The 17,588-nt window shown below is 41.3% G+C and overlaps 1 protein-coding gene across 1 annotated transcript in view; it reads left to right on the forward strand.

Annotated features, from left to right (window-relative positions):
- The window catches only part of kcnh3 (potassium voltage-gated channel, subfamily H (eag-related), member 3), a 225,150-nt gene that overhangs the window by 176,722 nt on the left and 30,840 nt on the right, over window positions 1–17,588 (forward strand). The window contains exons 6-8 of the mRNA XM_075480199.1: window positions 3,710–3,968; window positions 5,785–5,942; window positions 7,403–7,604. Coding sequence (XP_075336314.1) covers window positions 3,710–3,968; window positions 5,785–5,942; window positions 7,403–7,604 — 619 coding nt within the window. The remainder of the gene's footprint in view (window positions 1–3,709; window positions 3,969–5,784; window positions 5,943–7,402; window positions 7,605–17,588) is intronic.

The raw sequence follows: 17,588 nt of genomic DNA on the forward strand, positions 1-17,588 counted from the left end.
CCTCAGTTCCAGGATTTTTTAGTTTGGGAAACATGTGCAGAGAGATGCCTTCAGTGAAGCTGCTATTTTTGCAACTAACACCATTTGGCCCTTCAGCAACACAATATTTTCTGCCGTGCTTTGATGTCTTAGCCATAGATGCCGCCATTAGAACTTCTGTCAACCCTATGACGTCAAGCATAAAAAAATGAATTCGCACAAAAAGACAAAATGTGGCTCCTTTTGAGCCCGTTTTAACATGACTTCCCAGATAAATTATTATCCAGACAATATCTCATTTTAATCGCAAGGCTTGGAACCTTTAGAATCAGCAGCAAAAACTGTGAAATTCCAACAATTAAAATTCGTTTCATAAGCACTTTAAGTATGAAAGATATTTTACTTTTCTTTGAAAGAGATGATTTTTGTGTACCGTATATCTTTATTTTAAATCTTTTTATAATCTTGGGAAAATACCATATTCATAAATGTAAATGGGGAGGAAGGAAACCATCTTTTGTTGCTTTCAAAAACGAACTTAAATTTTAAACTGTTTAGAAGGACTGAACAGCCGAAATGCCGAAAGGACTATTGATTTAATGGCAACTTATAATTTTTTTCCCTCTTTTGATTAGTTGTTGCACTGTACCCTGCCTTTTCAATGTTTGTTTTTGATGTGTTGTTACAATAAAAAAAAAAAAGTTTTTGCTTAATTTAAGGGTGGTCAGCCACAACTCAGCAGCTCTGCAAGTCAGTCTCCACCAGCCAGACAGGTATATTTCATGTGGTTTTCAAAACTCATTTCAGGGAGATGCTTATAGAACCCAGAGCCGCTTATAGAGAGAGTTTGGCAATGGCCAACTATGGGTTCGAACGTTTGAGCTATCCCGCTATGCTGATTGGTTCTGTGCTGGTCACGTGTTTCGTGGACGCCATGTTTGCTACCAATATTCATATTTCATACAGCGATCCCCACGGTGAGCTATATCAGAACACTTCAAATACATTATTAAATTATTATTAGTTGTTATGCCAATATAATGCCAAGCTGCAGTGCATATGGCTGTCGTGTAAGACCGGGTCAGGGGAAACAACTACACCGTTTCCCCTGTGACGAAAAACGGAAGAAATTATGGGAGATTAAGGTCAGAAGGAAGAACTGGAAAGCGACAGATTTCTCCGTGTTGTGTGAGGTAAATGTCATTTTTTTCTCTGACTTTAGTTAAAGGAGAAGTTCACTATTTAAGACCTTGAGTCCCAGTTCAAGCTTGTTTATCAAGAATAAGAAATGAGGAGACCATTTTCACAACAATAGCTCATTTCTATCCATTTTGGCTGTTTTCGCTGGTCCATCCTGCTGCTACAGACAGGGTTCCATTGGGCACTCTGTTCAATGTCCTTAAAACAAGACTAATGTTAATTTTAAAGAAAAGGTCAACTCACCGGATTGACACCGCTTAAGAAATTAATTAAGTTTGAAGTTAGTCGAGCCTTATGCTAACCTTATGCTAGTTAGAAAATTAGCAGCTACTGTCATAACATCAGTAACTCGGATGCAATATAACACCTACTGTGAAAACGACGTGTGCATTTAATTTATGTCGATGTAGACAGCCACATTTCGGTAACACATAACTTTGCCTCAGTTACTAAGTTATTATTGCTATCGGGCTAATGTTATGGTCCTTTTCCCCTGCGATTTACATCTTACTGAAACTCACGTCCATAGCCTCATCCTATACCGTCAATCGCGTTATCATTTTCTTATGTATTTCGCAAAAAAAACCTGTAACTTTATGAAGAATTCAGTAGTTAATCTTGAACATTTTGGATGTATTGAACTTGTGTGTATTTGGCCAATTTAGAAATGAGAGTTTTATTCATGCATGTGTTCAGGGGCGCCGCTAGGGATTTTGGGCCCCATGAAAATAATTTTTATTGGGCCCCCAAACAGCCGGCCAGGAGGTCGGCGAAAATTTGTGATGCTATTTTACATAAAACTATGCATTTTAATGGTATTTCTGACTATCGTTCCCATATTTGTGAAAAAAGAAAAACACGACAGTTGAGGTAGGTAAACATCGAGCACAAGGAATCCAATGGAATTAATTTATTTGGTGCAACACTGATACTCTGATTCTAAACTCTAAATTAGACTACCTGAAAAATACAAAACATAAACGTAATGTTTCCAAAACAAATAAAGTTATGGTTACCAGTAAATTGTAAATGAAATATATTTGTGATTATAAGTTAGTTAATAACTTATTATTACAAAGGCCGTGGTGAAGTTGGTTTGAAATTGGATATTCGACAGATATTCACAATAAGGAAATAAGGTGTCTGTTTTTTTTCAAACCAATATCAAACTAACTTCACCACGGTCTAAGCGGCAGCTGCAGCAGCAACATTTCCGGAAAGATACTGGCTTGAGTAAATTCATTCTGGACTCTCTATCCGACCACATGAAGACATCGGGACACTTCGGTTTGGCTTTAGGGACCCTCTACTCACTACCACGTAAGTGTTATGTTGTTCGGAGCTGTAGAAGAGGTATAAAAATAGCGTTTTGTAGCGGTGACATGATTTGCCCCCGTCACTTCCAGGCTAACGACTTTTGGCTAAAAACGGTCAAATCGAAATTCTCAAAACACATCTGAATGACATGATTTTGATGTCAACTCAACGTATGTACTCCCAACATCCCGTAAATTGATCTGAAGTGCATTTTACTCCGGATTATCCCTTTAAACTCATAAGCTTAGGTTACATTTCATATTTTTAAACGGAGCCATTTGTTAATTGAGTGTGGTCTTTTTTTCTAAGGAAACCGGTCCAGACAGAGAGAGTAGTGAGGGAGACAGCAGTGAAGAACAGAGTAGTGCAGGGGACAGCCTGGATATTCAGTCCAAGCCAAATCAGCCTCACGCAAAATGCATTCCTGTTCAGAAACTTCCTGCTAAAGTCCTCCGTTTCAGGAACAGTGGTACAGACGGTATCCGTGGCTTCATTATAGCCCCACAGTCAAGGGAATTTTGTGCTTCCACTGCATAAAAACTTACACCATAAATAAGAGCATGCTGTCCAAAAAGGCAGACCCAGCCTTCTCCTCCAAAGGTTTCACAAATTGGAAAAATGCCCTCCTTAGGTTTCAGTGTCACCAAAACAGCAAAGCTCAACACCATGCAGTCACAGTCTGTAGCCAAGAAGGAACCCCAGTTGATGCACAACTGTCGACTGCATTAGCAAGACAGCAACAAAATAGCAGACACTGCCTTCAAAGCATTGTAGGTTCCATTCAGTTCCTTGCGAGACAGGGCTTGGCATTACGCGGTTTTCTGTCTCCTTGTGCACAAAATCCACAAAAACTTACAACAAAGTAACTACAAGATATGTTTAGAAAAGAAATAAGAGGATAATATTATCCTGTGGGCTCAGTGTAGAGTGTTTATAAAGAAATATCAAACATTGTAAGGGGTTCACAAACTTTCCAGCACTAATGTGGGCCTACTTATCTTTTCAAAACTAATATTCCCAGTTTTCATAGGCTTCCTATGTTCTTGCAAAGCTTTACCCAAAGTATTTTACCTTAAATACATTTTTGTCTTATTGTGGAAATAAAATGCATCACAAAAACAATTCAATTAAAAGAACTCAGATATTAGTTTGAACTGTGGAACCCTGAAGCCTGAAGTGTTGTTGACATTCATCTCTCTTTCGTCCGATCCAGAACATGTTTGGGGAGAAGCCTCCGATCCCGGAGTACAAAGTAGCGGCCATTCAGAAATCTCGCTTCATCCTGCTCCACTATGGGACCTTCAAGGCTGGCTGGGATTGGCTGATTTTGCTGGCCACCTTCTACGTGGCCGTCACTGTGCCCTATAACGTCTGCTTCACTGTGGTGGGAGGGCGGGACGAGGGCAGCGGCAACGCCCCCCGAAGCCCGCCCAGCGTCAGCGACATCCTCGTAGAGATCCTGTTTATTTTAGGTGAGACCGAACTCTGCTAAAAACTTTATTACCTTCATGTCACCTGTTAACAAACATCATTTCTACATCTCAGACCTGCAACACATTCAGGGAACCTTCTCCCACTCTGTAACATTTCCTTCTCCCACTCTGTAACATTTCCTTCTCCCACTCTGTGACGTTTCCTTCTCCCACTCTGTAACGTTTCCTTCTCCCGCTCTGTGACGTTTCCTTCTCCCACTCTGTAACGTTTCCTTCTCCCACTCTGTGACGTTTCCTTCTCCCACTCTGTAACGTTTCCTTCTCCCGCTCTGTGACGTTTCCTTCTCCCTCTGTGACGTTTCCTTCTCCCACTCTGTGACGTTTCCTTCTCCCACTCTGTGACGTTTCCTTCTCCCACTCTGTAACGTTTCCTTCTCCCACTCTGTGACGTTTCCTTCTCCCACTCTGTGACGTTTCCTTCTCCCACTCTGTAACGTTTCCTTCTCCCACTCTGTAACGTTTCCTTCTCCCACTCTGTGACGTTTCCTTCTCCCGCTCTGTGACGTTTCCTTCTCCCGCTCTGTAACGACTCTTTCAAAGGCCGGCTTTGAATCCAGTGGATCTGATTTACTTCATTACCAACCATAAAATGTCTCCGTAACAGAAAATGAGTGAAAGTTAACAAGCGGAGTTAAGTTTATGAGACAAAACATGAAATTTCTTTGTTTAATGCTGTTTAAAATTAAGTTAAATCTCGAGAACGTTTAAGAATCGCTGCTTTTTGCTCACTTATCATTTACTTTGAGTTTTATTCTCAACATTTCCTCCTTTTTGTCTGGTCTGTGGCTTTATGTGTAAAATCTGAATATGTCGTCTGAAAACCTTTGAGTGAGCAGGTGGATCTAAACGTTTGGCAGATCCGTTTCTTTCATCCCTGCATTAGCGGCCTGCTGCTGGGACATCAAACATCCTCCCCCTGAAAGGCTCGTGAGGCGTAATAAAAGTTCTGTTGAAGTTTTTAATGATGCATGTTGCAGTTGGAGGATATGAGCCGTTTACAGCAGACCATTAAATCTCGCTGCAAACTCGTTTACCAGAAAACAACAGCCCTCTTTTTGTCCTCTTTACCGAGGAAAGTTTGCACGAGTGCTCTTCAACGGACAATTTGCCTTAATGGAAACGAGTGAATACAAGCCTTCCATCAATAAAGATCAGCAATGAAATTATAGAAGTCACCCGCTACTGAGCGTCTGATTTCTGTCGGTCGATTTCCCATTTGTTAGGACTAAAAGGCTAAGCCTGTTTATCGATACTTTCTCTCTGCAAACAATTGTTCCACCGAGCATTATCCATCCGATTATCCTGTTATCCATGCGTTTTATTTCTCATCCTGAAGCTTAATTTCACCGTAGATGCACAGCAGGGCAGAGAGCAGGTCCAAAACAGACATTATTGGATGAAAGTTATTGAGCATTACAACATTATTGGTTCATGAGGAGAATCTGTGATAGAACATCAGAAACCAGCATTATTAAGGCATGAGATTAAGGACGCTAAACATTTTAATCGTTGCCCAGCCCTAAATAAAACCATAACTGGAACAAACATCCCCACAGGAAGATTTCCTTTGACTTCTTCGCTGCAGCCGTCTTCAGCGGTTGTTTGTTTGAGGGTTTTTCTTTCTTTCTTTTGTTGCAGCTCGATCAGGTGGAGCAGCAGGTGGAGCAGCAGGTGGTGCCTCCCCTGACCACACAACCAGGAGCTGAAGCTTCTGCAGCGCTATCCCTGTAAGAGTAACTGTGTTCACCGTGTTTCTGTCACAAAAGTAACGACGTGTATTTACTGTCCTCTGCAGACATCCTGCTGAACTTTCGAACAACATTTGTGAGCACATCGGGTCAGGTGGTGTACGACGCCCGCTCCATCTGCGTTCACTACGTCACCACCTGGCTCTTCGTGGACCTCATCGCTGCTCTGCCCTTCGACCTGCTCTACGCATTCAACGTCAGTGTGGTGAGTATTCTGCCATCTTTTCACATTCAGTTTGTTTGACTCTAAAGTGAATATCTGCTCTGAGCTCCTTTCTCCTCCAGCACAGCCTGAACCCTCTCAGACGAGCTTTCTGTCCTTTCTTTAAGGAGTCTTCAGGAATAGTTCTCCAGGCTTCTTGAAGGACATCCCAAAGCTCTTCTTTGGATGTGGGCTGCCTTTTGTTGCGTTTGTTCCGTTGAGGTCCGGGGTCCGGGGAGGATTCATCCCTCCATCAGACCCTGAAAGACCTTCAGAAAGCCTGGAGAACTGTTACTCAAGACATCTTTAAAAGATTCCAAGAAAAGTCTGGAGCAAAATGTAAAGAAATGATACGTCCGAACAGCATGTGACAGATTTCTAAAGTATGTGACGATCAGGCTTCTTGTTTTCCATCAAAGACAAACACACGAACACACTGAAGGAAATACAAATCCATGTCTTTGATGAATTATTACTAGGGCAGGGCGAGTTAACTCGTTATTATCGCGTTAACTCGTTAATTATTTAACGCATTATTTTGCGCATTAACTCAGGTTTTATTCTATATATTTATTTATTTTTAAATTATGACAAAAAATTATTTGGGGGGCTTTTGTGCCTTTAATGGATGGGAAGGTTGGTTCATAGAGACAGAAAGCAGGGGGCAGAGAGAGGGGGAACGACACGCAGCACAGGGTTGTCTGATGCGGGACTCGAACCGGGGCCAGCTGCAGCGAGGACTATAGCCTCTGTACATGGGGCGCCTGCTCAACCCACTACGCCACCGACCACCCCTGTTTTATTATTTATTTTATTTTGTAAAAGTCTGTTGCTCACAGGCTTTTATTTTGTAAAAGTCTGCTGCTGTCTGCTGTGGAACCGGAAAAGAAAGTAATCGGTGGATCCACCAAACATGGAGAAGGGTACGGAACTTTTACTCGGCCATTTTCATCTTAAAGTTCTTCCAGACGGCGGAGTCGACAGAACCAAAGTCATCTGTAAACACTGCCAAGTTGAATTGTCTTCTCAGCGTAGTAGTTCCAGTCTAAAATATCACTTAAAGGCAAAACACACAACTGATAGCAGCAAGTCATTCAAGGAAACAGACAGTGGAGCGAGGCTTCTACATAAAAACTACAGAAAGATGCTGATGTTAAAAGTGTGTTTGCACAACAAATGTTATGGCACTTTCATTCATATGGCAGCACATTTAAAATAAAACTAAAAGCTAAAAGCTATACACTACTTTTGGATTCATTTTTGGGATTTTGCGTACAAATGCGATTAATCGTGATTAATCAGGGAAATCATGTGATTAATTAGATTAAACATTTTAATCGTTGCCCAGCCCTAATTATTACCCTCGAACAGAGAGCAGATGGTGGTCAGACTGAGCAACATTTAGGGTTTGTTTCTGCCTCAGAGTGTGTGTGAACTGATGTGTTCTGCATGTATCTCCGCAGTACTTCGGGGTGCACCTGCTGAAGACGGTCCGGCTGCTTCGGTTGCTGCGGCTCCTGCAGAAGCTGGAGCGCTACTCGCAGTACAGCGCCGTTGTGCTGACTCTGCTCATGTCCATGTTCGCCCTGCTGGCCCACTGGATGGCCTGCGTGTGGTACTTCATCGGTCGCAGGGAGCTGGAGAGCCCGGGCTCCTGGGATATCGGTCAGTGTGTGTCAGAAAGCAGCTCCAAAGATTTAGACCAGCTCTGCATTTCACTTTTATTTTGTCATACTTTTATACTGTTGAACTCTTTTTCTTTCATTCTATTCGGTGCATATCTTGGACATCGTTATTTTCATTCAAACACTGAATCAAACCAACATTAAGTAGTTTAAAAATAACCAGATAAATCAGTCATACAGACAGTTTACACACAATGTAACATAAAATGAGAAAGAATACAAAAGTAAATACTTACAAGTAGTTTAACAGAGAGTGAAAGAAATCCTTATTAGCGTTAGAAAGGAAGGTTTGGAAAGAACGGGATGAAACGTATTTGATTCAAAGTTCCCCTGAAACGCCAGCATGAGTGTGAGTGAGCTTGGCAGCCAGAGTCACAGAGTCGGGCGGCACCGTCATCGATGTGGCCTCAAACCAAAACAAAGCATCAGAAGACTGCTGCTCTCTGTACGGATCCCATAATCTAAATATGTTCGGTATACACCGACTCCTTCCGGTCACAGATATGTGCTGCATTCAAAAGATATCGATTGATTGATAGATTTTTATTTTAGAAAATGTATATAAAAGAAAATGTATGTAACTATTTTACATACAAAAGAAAGAAAAAGAGAAAATTAAAAAAAATACAAATTCAATCACATAAAGTGCTAATACATAACAAAACATTGTTGGAAAAAGGAATGGGAAGAAGTACAATACTTTTTTAGTTTCCCACCCCTTTTAACTACTCTTCAGTTTGTAAATATCCTAACTACAATACACCTATATAAATATATGCCATATATACACTTCCTAAATATCTAAATAAATATATAATCACAAAAATAAATACATACTACACACATATCCTTGTAAATATATATATATATATATATATATATATATATATATATATATATATATATATATATATATATATATATATATAACTATCCCCATAAATAAATATATACCATATACTAATTAAATTACAATATAACAATTAACCCTATTCTGTTCATATATTTATCCCTCATCGTCCTTCCTCTTCCATGTACTTGTTTAAAAATATTGTTTTGTACCTTTTTTTTAAACAGAATTATAATTGCACTTTGTTTTATTTCTGTCTCCAGACTGTTCCACAGAGCCCCCCCACAGCTCGATATAAGTGTGGATCCTTATGAAACACTGAGAATATGATGGATTAATAAATGTTTTTTTTCTGTGGCTGCACAGCCTCATAAAAAGGCCCCACTGTCAGCAGTCTCATATAACAGGTAAACTTCTGTGTACGTCTCTAAATGGAGTCACCCGCCTTCTCCTCGTTGCATCATGCTGTGCGTGTTTGTCATTTCCTGCGTTGGTTAAGCTCCGCCTCAGAAATCACACAAACACGAGCTGCAGTGTGCAGGTGACGGAGGATTTCACCTCCACCATGACGTGAATATTGAGCCAGATTCTTCTTCTCGTCGTTAACTGTGATGTCGTATCATAGATAAAGTTCTCATTCTTAGAAGCTAATTAAAGGGCAAAGTTCACTGCAAATATTTCCGTTTGACTCTTAAAGCAAAGTGAGCTGTAATCGGATCATAATTCAGTCTGTGGGGTGGGACCGGTGGAAATTACAGAGGCTTTGGGGTCCATTTCCTCTGCGGAGGGCGTGTTTTTAGCTTTCTGTGCAGGTTTTTACTTGTAAATGTTTGTTTAATTGAGCACGATGCTGCACAGAGAAGTTGGGGCAGAGGTTTCCCAGCCGTGCATTTTCTCCAGGGAGCAAAAGCAGATTCAGTTTGGAGAATGTCAGCTTTACCCTGCCTGAGAACTCATCTGAGAAAAGACGCACAACTCTTACAGTATCTCTCAGACGGGACTCTTAAATCCTGCGGCCACCACGGAAACTCAGTCTGATAAACTTGTACAGACGTTTCCAAGGACGAGGGAGCGAACTTTAATCCTTCTGACTGTGACCTGAGGCAGAGTTTTAGTTTTCAGTGATTCACATTTTATTCTAAGCAAACACACGCAGACACAAGAAGGCACAAAGTACTGCAAATGAGCGTGTTTTCTCAGCCGTGAACCACAGAACTCCCGGCTTAGACGCACACAAAGATGCTCTTTCTCGTTTCGGTGTATTCTTCATCGTTTTCACCGTCTCCCTGCATCTCTTATTGATTTCCAGCAGCCGTTCTGTCATCATCCTTTCAGCAAACAGCACAATGGCAGGCAGTAACGCTGCGGTCGGCTCATATCAGCCATCCTTCAGTTGACTATTCAGAGAGGCCGAGGTAATCCAGGGGACAACAAAGGTCTAACCTTTATCTGACACACAATGGGATTCACAATGAAGCTCCCATATCAGCATGAAAATACTGTACGTTGGAAGATTCTGTCAGTCGGCTCCGAGAGGAGTTTTTTCTATTTGCAGTCAGGTCTGCTCCTCAGTGAGCTTCAGTCATCACAAACAAGTCGTTCTTTTATTGAGCTGGACAGAAATAAGGAGGATAAAGATGTCGTATGTAAATGTACTTTATTCATACAGCCCTTTGCAGACAATCCTTACGGTGTACCAAAGTGCTTTACAGCAGGTAATAAATAAAGAGAAGAATAAGTAAAAACAAATAAAAACAATAAAAGAACAGTGAAAGCAATAAAATACAACAAAATCGAATAAGATAAAAAAAGATAAAAGTGCCATCATACTACTGGGTATTAAAAGCCATCCTAAATAAGTAGGTTTTTAGCCTGGATCTGAAGAGGCCCAGGTCAGAAATAGGCAAGGCAATTTTATTTGTAGAGCACAATTTGTACACAAGGTAATTCAAAGTGCTTTACAGCTACATAAAATCACAAGAAGGCAATAAAATCATTAAAAAGAAATAAAAAATAAAAAACCCATTAAAAATAATCATTAATTAATTAATTTAAAAGTGAAGAGTGCAGATAAAATACTTTCAGGTGTCATATGCACAGCTAAATATAACTGTTTTCAACCTGGATTTAAACATTGTCAGAGTTGATAAGACTCAGCTGGACGGGGGGCTTATTCCAGAGCCTGGGGGCAGCTTTGGGAAAAGGCTCGCTCACCCCAGGGTTTGTATTCTGACCTGGGCACTTCCAGCAGAAACTGATGTTGACCTCAGAGCTCTACCAGGACTGTTAAAAGCTCAGATAAATACGATGGGGCGAGGCCGCTAAGAGCTTTAAAAACCAACATTAAAAGTTTAAAATCAGTTCTATAAAGGACAGGAAGCCAATGGAGGGAGTTAAGAACAGGAGTGATGTGCACACGTCTGTTGGTGTTGGTTAAAAGACGGGCATGTAGGTATATGTATAACAGGTGTGGGAGGTGTACTCTGTACACATATACAGGAGGTTTTTGATGAAGGAATTTAGCTAACTTTGAAGAATAGTGGCTGGACTTAAATTTAGGAAAATCTAAATCGAGGGCGGGTACTTAGAAGGCTGTCAGCTCGGATTAGACAGTCAGTTAATGCTCGTGATTCGCATTTCAGCTACGATATGACAACATCCACCATTTAGTTTCAGTTCCATGAATTAATGAGTCCATTACCCATAATAAAATGAGTCTATGCGTTGAGAGTCTTACCTTATAATTATGGGGCTCTATCAGAGCTGCACGCACCTTGTTAGGATTGAGTTATAAACGAATATCTTTATGCAGCTCGACATAAATGGCAGGCAGATATTTTGGCTATTTTGCACAATTTTTCAGATTTCTGTCCTGTTTTGTCGTGTTTACATCACTGATTTTTTTAAATTCTTCACATTTGACCATTCGTAAAACCGGCTTTTCTCATGACTGAAGCGGCAGGCAATCAGTGTGTGTTTGTGTGAAAGGAGCTTTAAACGGTGCATCAAACACTTCCTTTTATGTGATCGTGCACAGAACATGAAGAGGAAAGAGTTGAGGAGAAAGCACCCTGTTGTGTAACAACACAATCTGTGTTGAACTTCCTTCTTAGTACACGTCGTAGTGGGTTTCATGGCATAAAAAAGCAGCTTTTGCCTGTGGAAGACAGGAGTTCAGGACCACGGACATTTCACAGAGGGTTCAGTCACCTCTGTTGGACAGCGAGAGCAGATCAGCACCTTGGACAGCGGCGGATGAGACGCACTGAAGGGCTCCTTTGACGCTGACATGTAAAACCTTTCCTTTCCAAGCATGGCATACCTGGGCTGATAACCAGGGAGTAATGCTAAGGAACTACCCACAGCACATTAGTTGTGCCATCTTTTTTGGGATAAAATCCATCTGGATTCAGATTTAAAACCGTCTTCTTGGACGCATTTACACCTCAGAGACCCGATTAGCTTTCCGATCCACGCGAAACTCATTCTCAACTAACTGATTTATGATTCATGAGGTTTTAATGCATCAATAAAATCCCTGACGTGCACATTTCCATTGCTCATTTTTCAAAGAAATGACCAAAAGCAAAACATAATTAGATTTATGTAATAATGCTTATTGGGTTAACTGGGTGATGCAGCAGAAATCTTCTGTTCAACAACCAGTTTGATGAAAAAAAAATAAACGGCTTCATTTTTCTGCCTCAAACACACCCTCCTCCGTACTGCAGTCTGAATAATTTCATGGCATTAAAATGAATGTGGATGTGAAATGGCATCGCAGCATAAATCTTCCAGAAGGCTGGAGGGGACTTTTCTTGATGTTTTTATTTGTATTACTGTATTTATTTTTCCTCCTTTTGCTAACAATTCCCACATTGTGTTGCAATCTAGACGTGATGGCCCACAGAGCTTTGGCTAATCATATGGACTCATGGGAACCCGATCACAGCTTAATCATGAACTCCCCAAAATGACTCATCGTGCTTTGATTCATAAATTCAGTCACAATGAATTATAGATTATTTATGCTTCTCCCAAACACTTACAAGAGGGTGAGTGTGTCAACTGGAATAAAAAGATAATTTACCTCGAGTGCTTGAAAAGGAAATTGGGTGTTGAAGTGGAAGTTGTACGAACTGTTTATATTGAGAGAGTCCGACTTCAGCAGAATGTCAAAGTTATTTAGTTTATAGTTATTTATCATTTCCCAGACTTAAAGGGACAGTTTGCCTCTTTTGACATGAAGCTGTGTAACATCCCATATCAGCAACATCATTTCTGAACATCTTCTTACCCCCTGCTGCGTCCTGTGAGCAGAGTTCCAGCCTCGTTTTGGTGTTGATGAAGGTAGTCCGGCTAGTTGGCTGGGGTTTAAAAAATAAAGCGTTTTGCTTTTCAGAACAATATGCGTTCAACAGAGTAATACATTTGCATCACAAAATGGTTCTCCAGGAAAAAGTCAGACCTCACAATTTTCTCTCCCTTCGTATCACTGCGTACAGACGCGCCTGTTACGGTGTTTGCTGCACGGTCTGCACTTCGTTCTACACAGCAGGCAGTGATACGAAGGGAGAGAAAATAGGGCCAAGAGATTGCGAGGTCTGACTTTTTCCTGAAGAACAATTTTGTGATGCAAATGTATTACTCTGTTGAACGCATATTGTTTTGTACGGAAGCCCAGAGTGGACGTGGTACGTATAAACTTTTTTTCTGATGGTTTCTGATGGTTGGAAAACGATAACGGCACCTCTCGTGCATCATTCGGTAACCATGGAGACGGCCTGGTCGACTCCATCAGCAGGATCACTGAGGTGTAAACGCCTGCTGAGCTGCAGTCGAGCCGGCCGTCTCCTTACAGGACGCGGGCTGATATGAAAGTTATCTCTACAAGACAAGCAAACTGCAGTTTCAGCTGTTAGAGCTCGACAGAAGTAAAAATCTGATGCGTTGATCTATGTCGGGTTCTCCAAAATCTGACATTTTCAGCTTGAGTCCGTTCTTGGAAAGGCTTCAAGAACACTGAGAAACTGATCATGGGCATTCAAGAAAAGATAGTCATCTCGAGAAAACCATCAGAAAAAAAGGTTTATATGCACCATGTCCACTCTGGGCTTCCGTAGCTTTGAGAAGCTTTGTTGTTTAAACCCCAGCCAACTAGCCGGACTACCTTCATCAACACCAAAACGAGGCTGGAACTCTGCTCACAGGACGCAGCAGGGGGTAAGAAGATGTTCATAAATGATGTTGCTGATATGGGATGTTACACAGCTTCATGGCAAAAGAGGCGAACTATCCCTTTAATGAAACCCTGCTTCTTCTTTGTTGGTGGGTATCTCAAAACTCTGACACGTTGATGGAAATGAGCCTCCACACAAAGGTTGGAGCGTCCCCTGAACTCGGTGAGATCATTTCCAGCAACACATTCATTAATGAAGCAGCGATGGTGGAGGAGACAGAAACTGGCAACACGTGTTATTCTTTGGACCAGATAAAGGTTTGAGATGGAGCCAGACATGCTGAGTGGGATTGTGCCAACACTGCTGTTAATATCACAAAGTAGTTTAACCTTAATTTAATACAAAAGAGGGGAAAAGAACAGAAGAATATAACACCAAATGTAAAGTAATTAGTTTTCTTCTGATTTATAAAGCTCAAACACAGGCTCGGACTCAGATACCTCAAATTGTAATGATAATACTGATGATGATGCATCTTTCTTCGCCTTGAGATTTCTTGAAAGCATTGTTAGTGAAAACACCTGAACATACAGGAAGTAGGAAAGCTCACCACCATAAAATCATATCAGACCTCAGAGCCTTTGGTTCAACAATAATATCAGTTCCATGTCTCTATGTCTCCTTTATGCAGCGAGGAGACAGGAAAATCCTTCTGTTTTTAATCTCCCGGCACAGACGAGCGTGCAGGACGCCGTCTCAGTCAGGCCCATATTTCCTCAGCTTGGCAGAGGTTACGTTGTGCTAATGACAAAGTAATTAGGAAAGCACTCGGGATGAGCCGGCAGGTCTGAGAAGAACCAGCAAACGCACGTACACAAGGCACGAAAGCTCGTTTCCCTGAGGAGTGTGATGTCAGAGATCAACGAGTGTCTGCATTCGTATTGTTCCGTGTGATTCGCATCAGAGGAGCTGGGTTTCATCACACCCCTCACTCACTTGTTAGGGACCGAGCAGTGAAACTGCAAGGACCCTATTGGATCTGTAGTGTTTATTATTATTCTTTGCAAAAGGTGCTCGAAAACTCCTGAAATTTTGCGAGCGCCACCTGCCAGTCGACGACATGAAAGAATCTAAACTTTATATTTTGGGAGTCGCTCATTGACTCTGTAGCGCCCCCTACGATGCTTAAAAATGGTCCCCGCATTGGGGTTAGTTTTGCGTGGGACGACGAAATTCGGTACACTCATTCATCATGCCCAGACGCACAAAAAAGTCTCTTGCCGCCATGGTCCCACGTCCACAGGAAGGCGGCCATTTTGGATGGAAAGTGCGTTTTCGTGACATTTTTGACTGATTCCACGCCTTGCATATGATCGAACTCATCCTACAGATTTAATGCTACAGACTTCAAACTTGACCAGGTTACTCTTAAGACATAGGGGGGAAAAAATCATGGAGAAACTTTTCCAAACTCTGAACGGTGTGGGCGTGGCCAGACGGTGAATACGGGTATTTTATTTTGTGAAAATAACAGGAAGTGCGTTGCTCACTGCGGCTAGCTTTAGTAGCGCCGAATTCGTCGGAAACAAAATTGTAAACAGCCGGTATTTTGTCAGGTTTTCAACACGTTGGGGATCTAAACGACTACTTTCTCACCTGAAAATGTTTCAAATGTTGCTAAAGTTTACAGAGTTTAGAGCTTAAGTGAAATCAGCTTCAGGCCGGCTGATTTCGGCTCGGGCAGGAGCGAAATGCATTGTGGGTAAACGCTCTGCATACTGTCTGATCGATCAGTGTGCAGTATGTAGTAGGCGGTTTCGAACACAGCCAAAGTCTCATGCCGCCATGGTCCCACGTCCACAGGAAGGCGGCCATTTTGGATGGAAAGTGAGTTTTCGTGCCATTTTTGACTGATTCCACGCCTTGTATATGATCGAACTCCTCCTACAGATTTAATGCTACAGACTTCAAACTTGACCAGGTTACTCTTAAGACATGGGGGGAAAAATCATGGAGAAAGTTTTCCAAACTCTGAACGGTGTGGGCGTGGCCAGGCGGTGAAAATCGTGTGATGGCGTTTGTGATTTGAAAGCCTTATCATCATCGCAAGGTCATGAAACTTGGTACACACGTCCACCCTGACGACCTCGTACGTACGCAGAGGGTATCGTGCGTGTGGGCAGAGCTGCGCAACTACGGCGTCCAACGCCTGCCCCAACGTGCGCACATCTCGGCCCCGCGTACAGCTGCTTGCAGCTTTCTAGTTTGACTTGTTTCTGCTTCCTTTCTCTGTTCCCGTTTCCACCATTTCTCCCTCCATCATTTTTTTTATTTTTTATATATATATATGTTTATTAAATTTTCAAAAGACAAAACAGAAATACACACATTTGGCTCACATACACATCCAAACTCAAACTCAGATTTAAATTTATACATGCGAGAGATTCAGGAGTCATCCCATATAAATAAAATAAGCAAGCAAAATAAACCAGGCGTACACTGCCATGCATGATACATTCACACGATCAAAGAAAGGTACACAGAAACAAAAACATATCGATTCAATGGTTGGGTGTCATTCTCTGCTATGATGCAAACCCTCTCACAAATCAAATCAAATTTATTTGTAGCACATTTCATGTACAAAACAGTTCAAAGTGCTTCACATAAAATAAAAGCATTGCAGCAGGGAGTGGAAGAAGCATTAAAAATACATAAAAGAATATAAAGAGAAACAAATAAAATAATTCAAATGGTTTTAAAAACAAGCAATATCGTGCAGATTTCATGCACACATGAGAAAAGAAATGTTTTTAACCTGGATTTAAAAATGTCTCCATTTGGTGAAAGTTTAATGCAAGAATGGTAGAGATATTCAAACCAATATATGGCAAAAAGGGTTACAGAAAACATCGTTTTTGCTGTGTGATTTACACGTCAGATAGTCCAAAGCAACATATTCCAGTATCACCCTGTGCCACTGAGCCTTAGATGGGGCTTTATCCATTATCCAATTCAAAAGAATACACTTTCAAGCACAGAAAGCAAGTGTTTGGGGAAGTTTTCTCTTAAATTGGTCAGTAATGGACAAATCAGGTATGCCAAGTAGCAGATATGAGGGGTCATTATTTCTATTAGTAGACACAAACAATGTGTAAGACTACCGGTTTCTACTTTACACTTGAGTTAGGGTTGAACTTATGACGGTTAGAGGGAGATATGTGGGCCCTATGCAGGAGCTTTAGTTGCATACACTCAAGGTTTTGGCTTTCTTCCACACATCGTTCCAGCCTTCGTCTGTTGTCCTAACATTTGAGTTCTTTTTCCCATAAGCTTTTCAGAAAATAAGTGTTGGTGTTATAGCCCTTAAGGATATTATAGAATAAGCTAACAGACCTGCCAGATTTCTGTACAAAAGAGTTGTCTCTCTACATGTGAAATATTTTGTGGTATCTTTTGTGACGAAGTTTCCTCCATCGGTTTGTTGTCTGGTTGCTTATTCTGGACCCTCTGTGTGTTTGCATTAGGCTCTAACATCAGATCATAGCATTTAGAAAATGTAGTCCATGTCAGAGGGCTTTATTTACACTTTCATTCTTGAGGATGGCCATGATCCAGGCTGGACTTTTTGGCTGAATTTATTAATAAACATGAGTGCAACAGATAAAGCATGCTGAGCTCCACAGGGCGGTGTGGCTCCCAAAGCTGCAGGTGGCAGCTCACTGCAAAGATGCTGATTCCAAAAAAGAAAGCAATGCAGGGACCTTACATGAATATAAAAGCAGCAACACTACAGCTACTCTCTCCTGCAGTCAAACATGGCTGACAAGGTTTGGTCCCAAGGTCTTAAAAGATAACTTTAAAAAAAAACATGGTTTAAAACGTGATGTGAAAAGCAAGATGTTGCCCTGAGGGGCTCTTCTAAGTTCAC

The sequence above is a fragment of the Odontesthes bonariensis genome, chromosome 12 (assembly GCF_027942865.1).
Source record: "Odontesthes bonariensis isolate fOdoBon6 chromosome 12, fOdoBon6.hap1, whole genome shotgun sequence".
NCBI classification, from domain to species: domain Eukaryota; kingdom Metazoa; phylum Chordata; class Actinopteri; order Atheriniformes; family Atherinopsidae; genus Odontesthes; species Odontesthes bonariensis.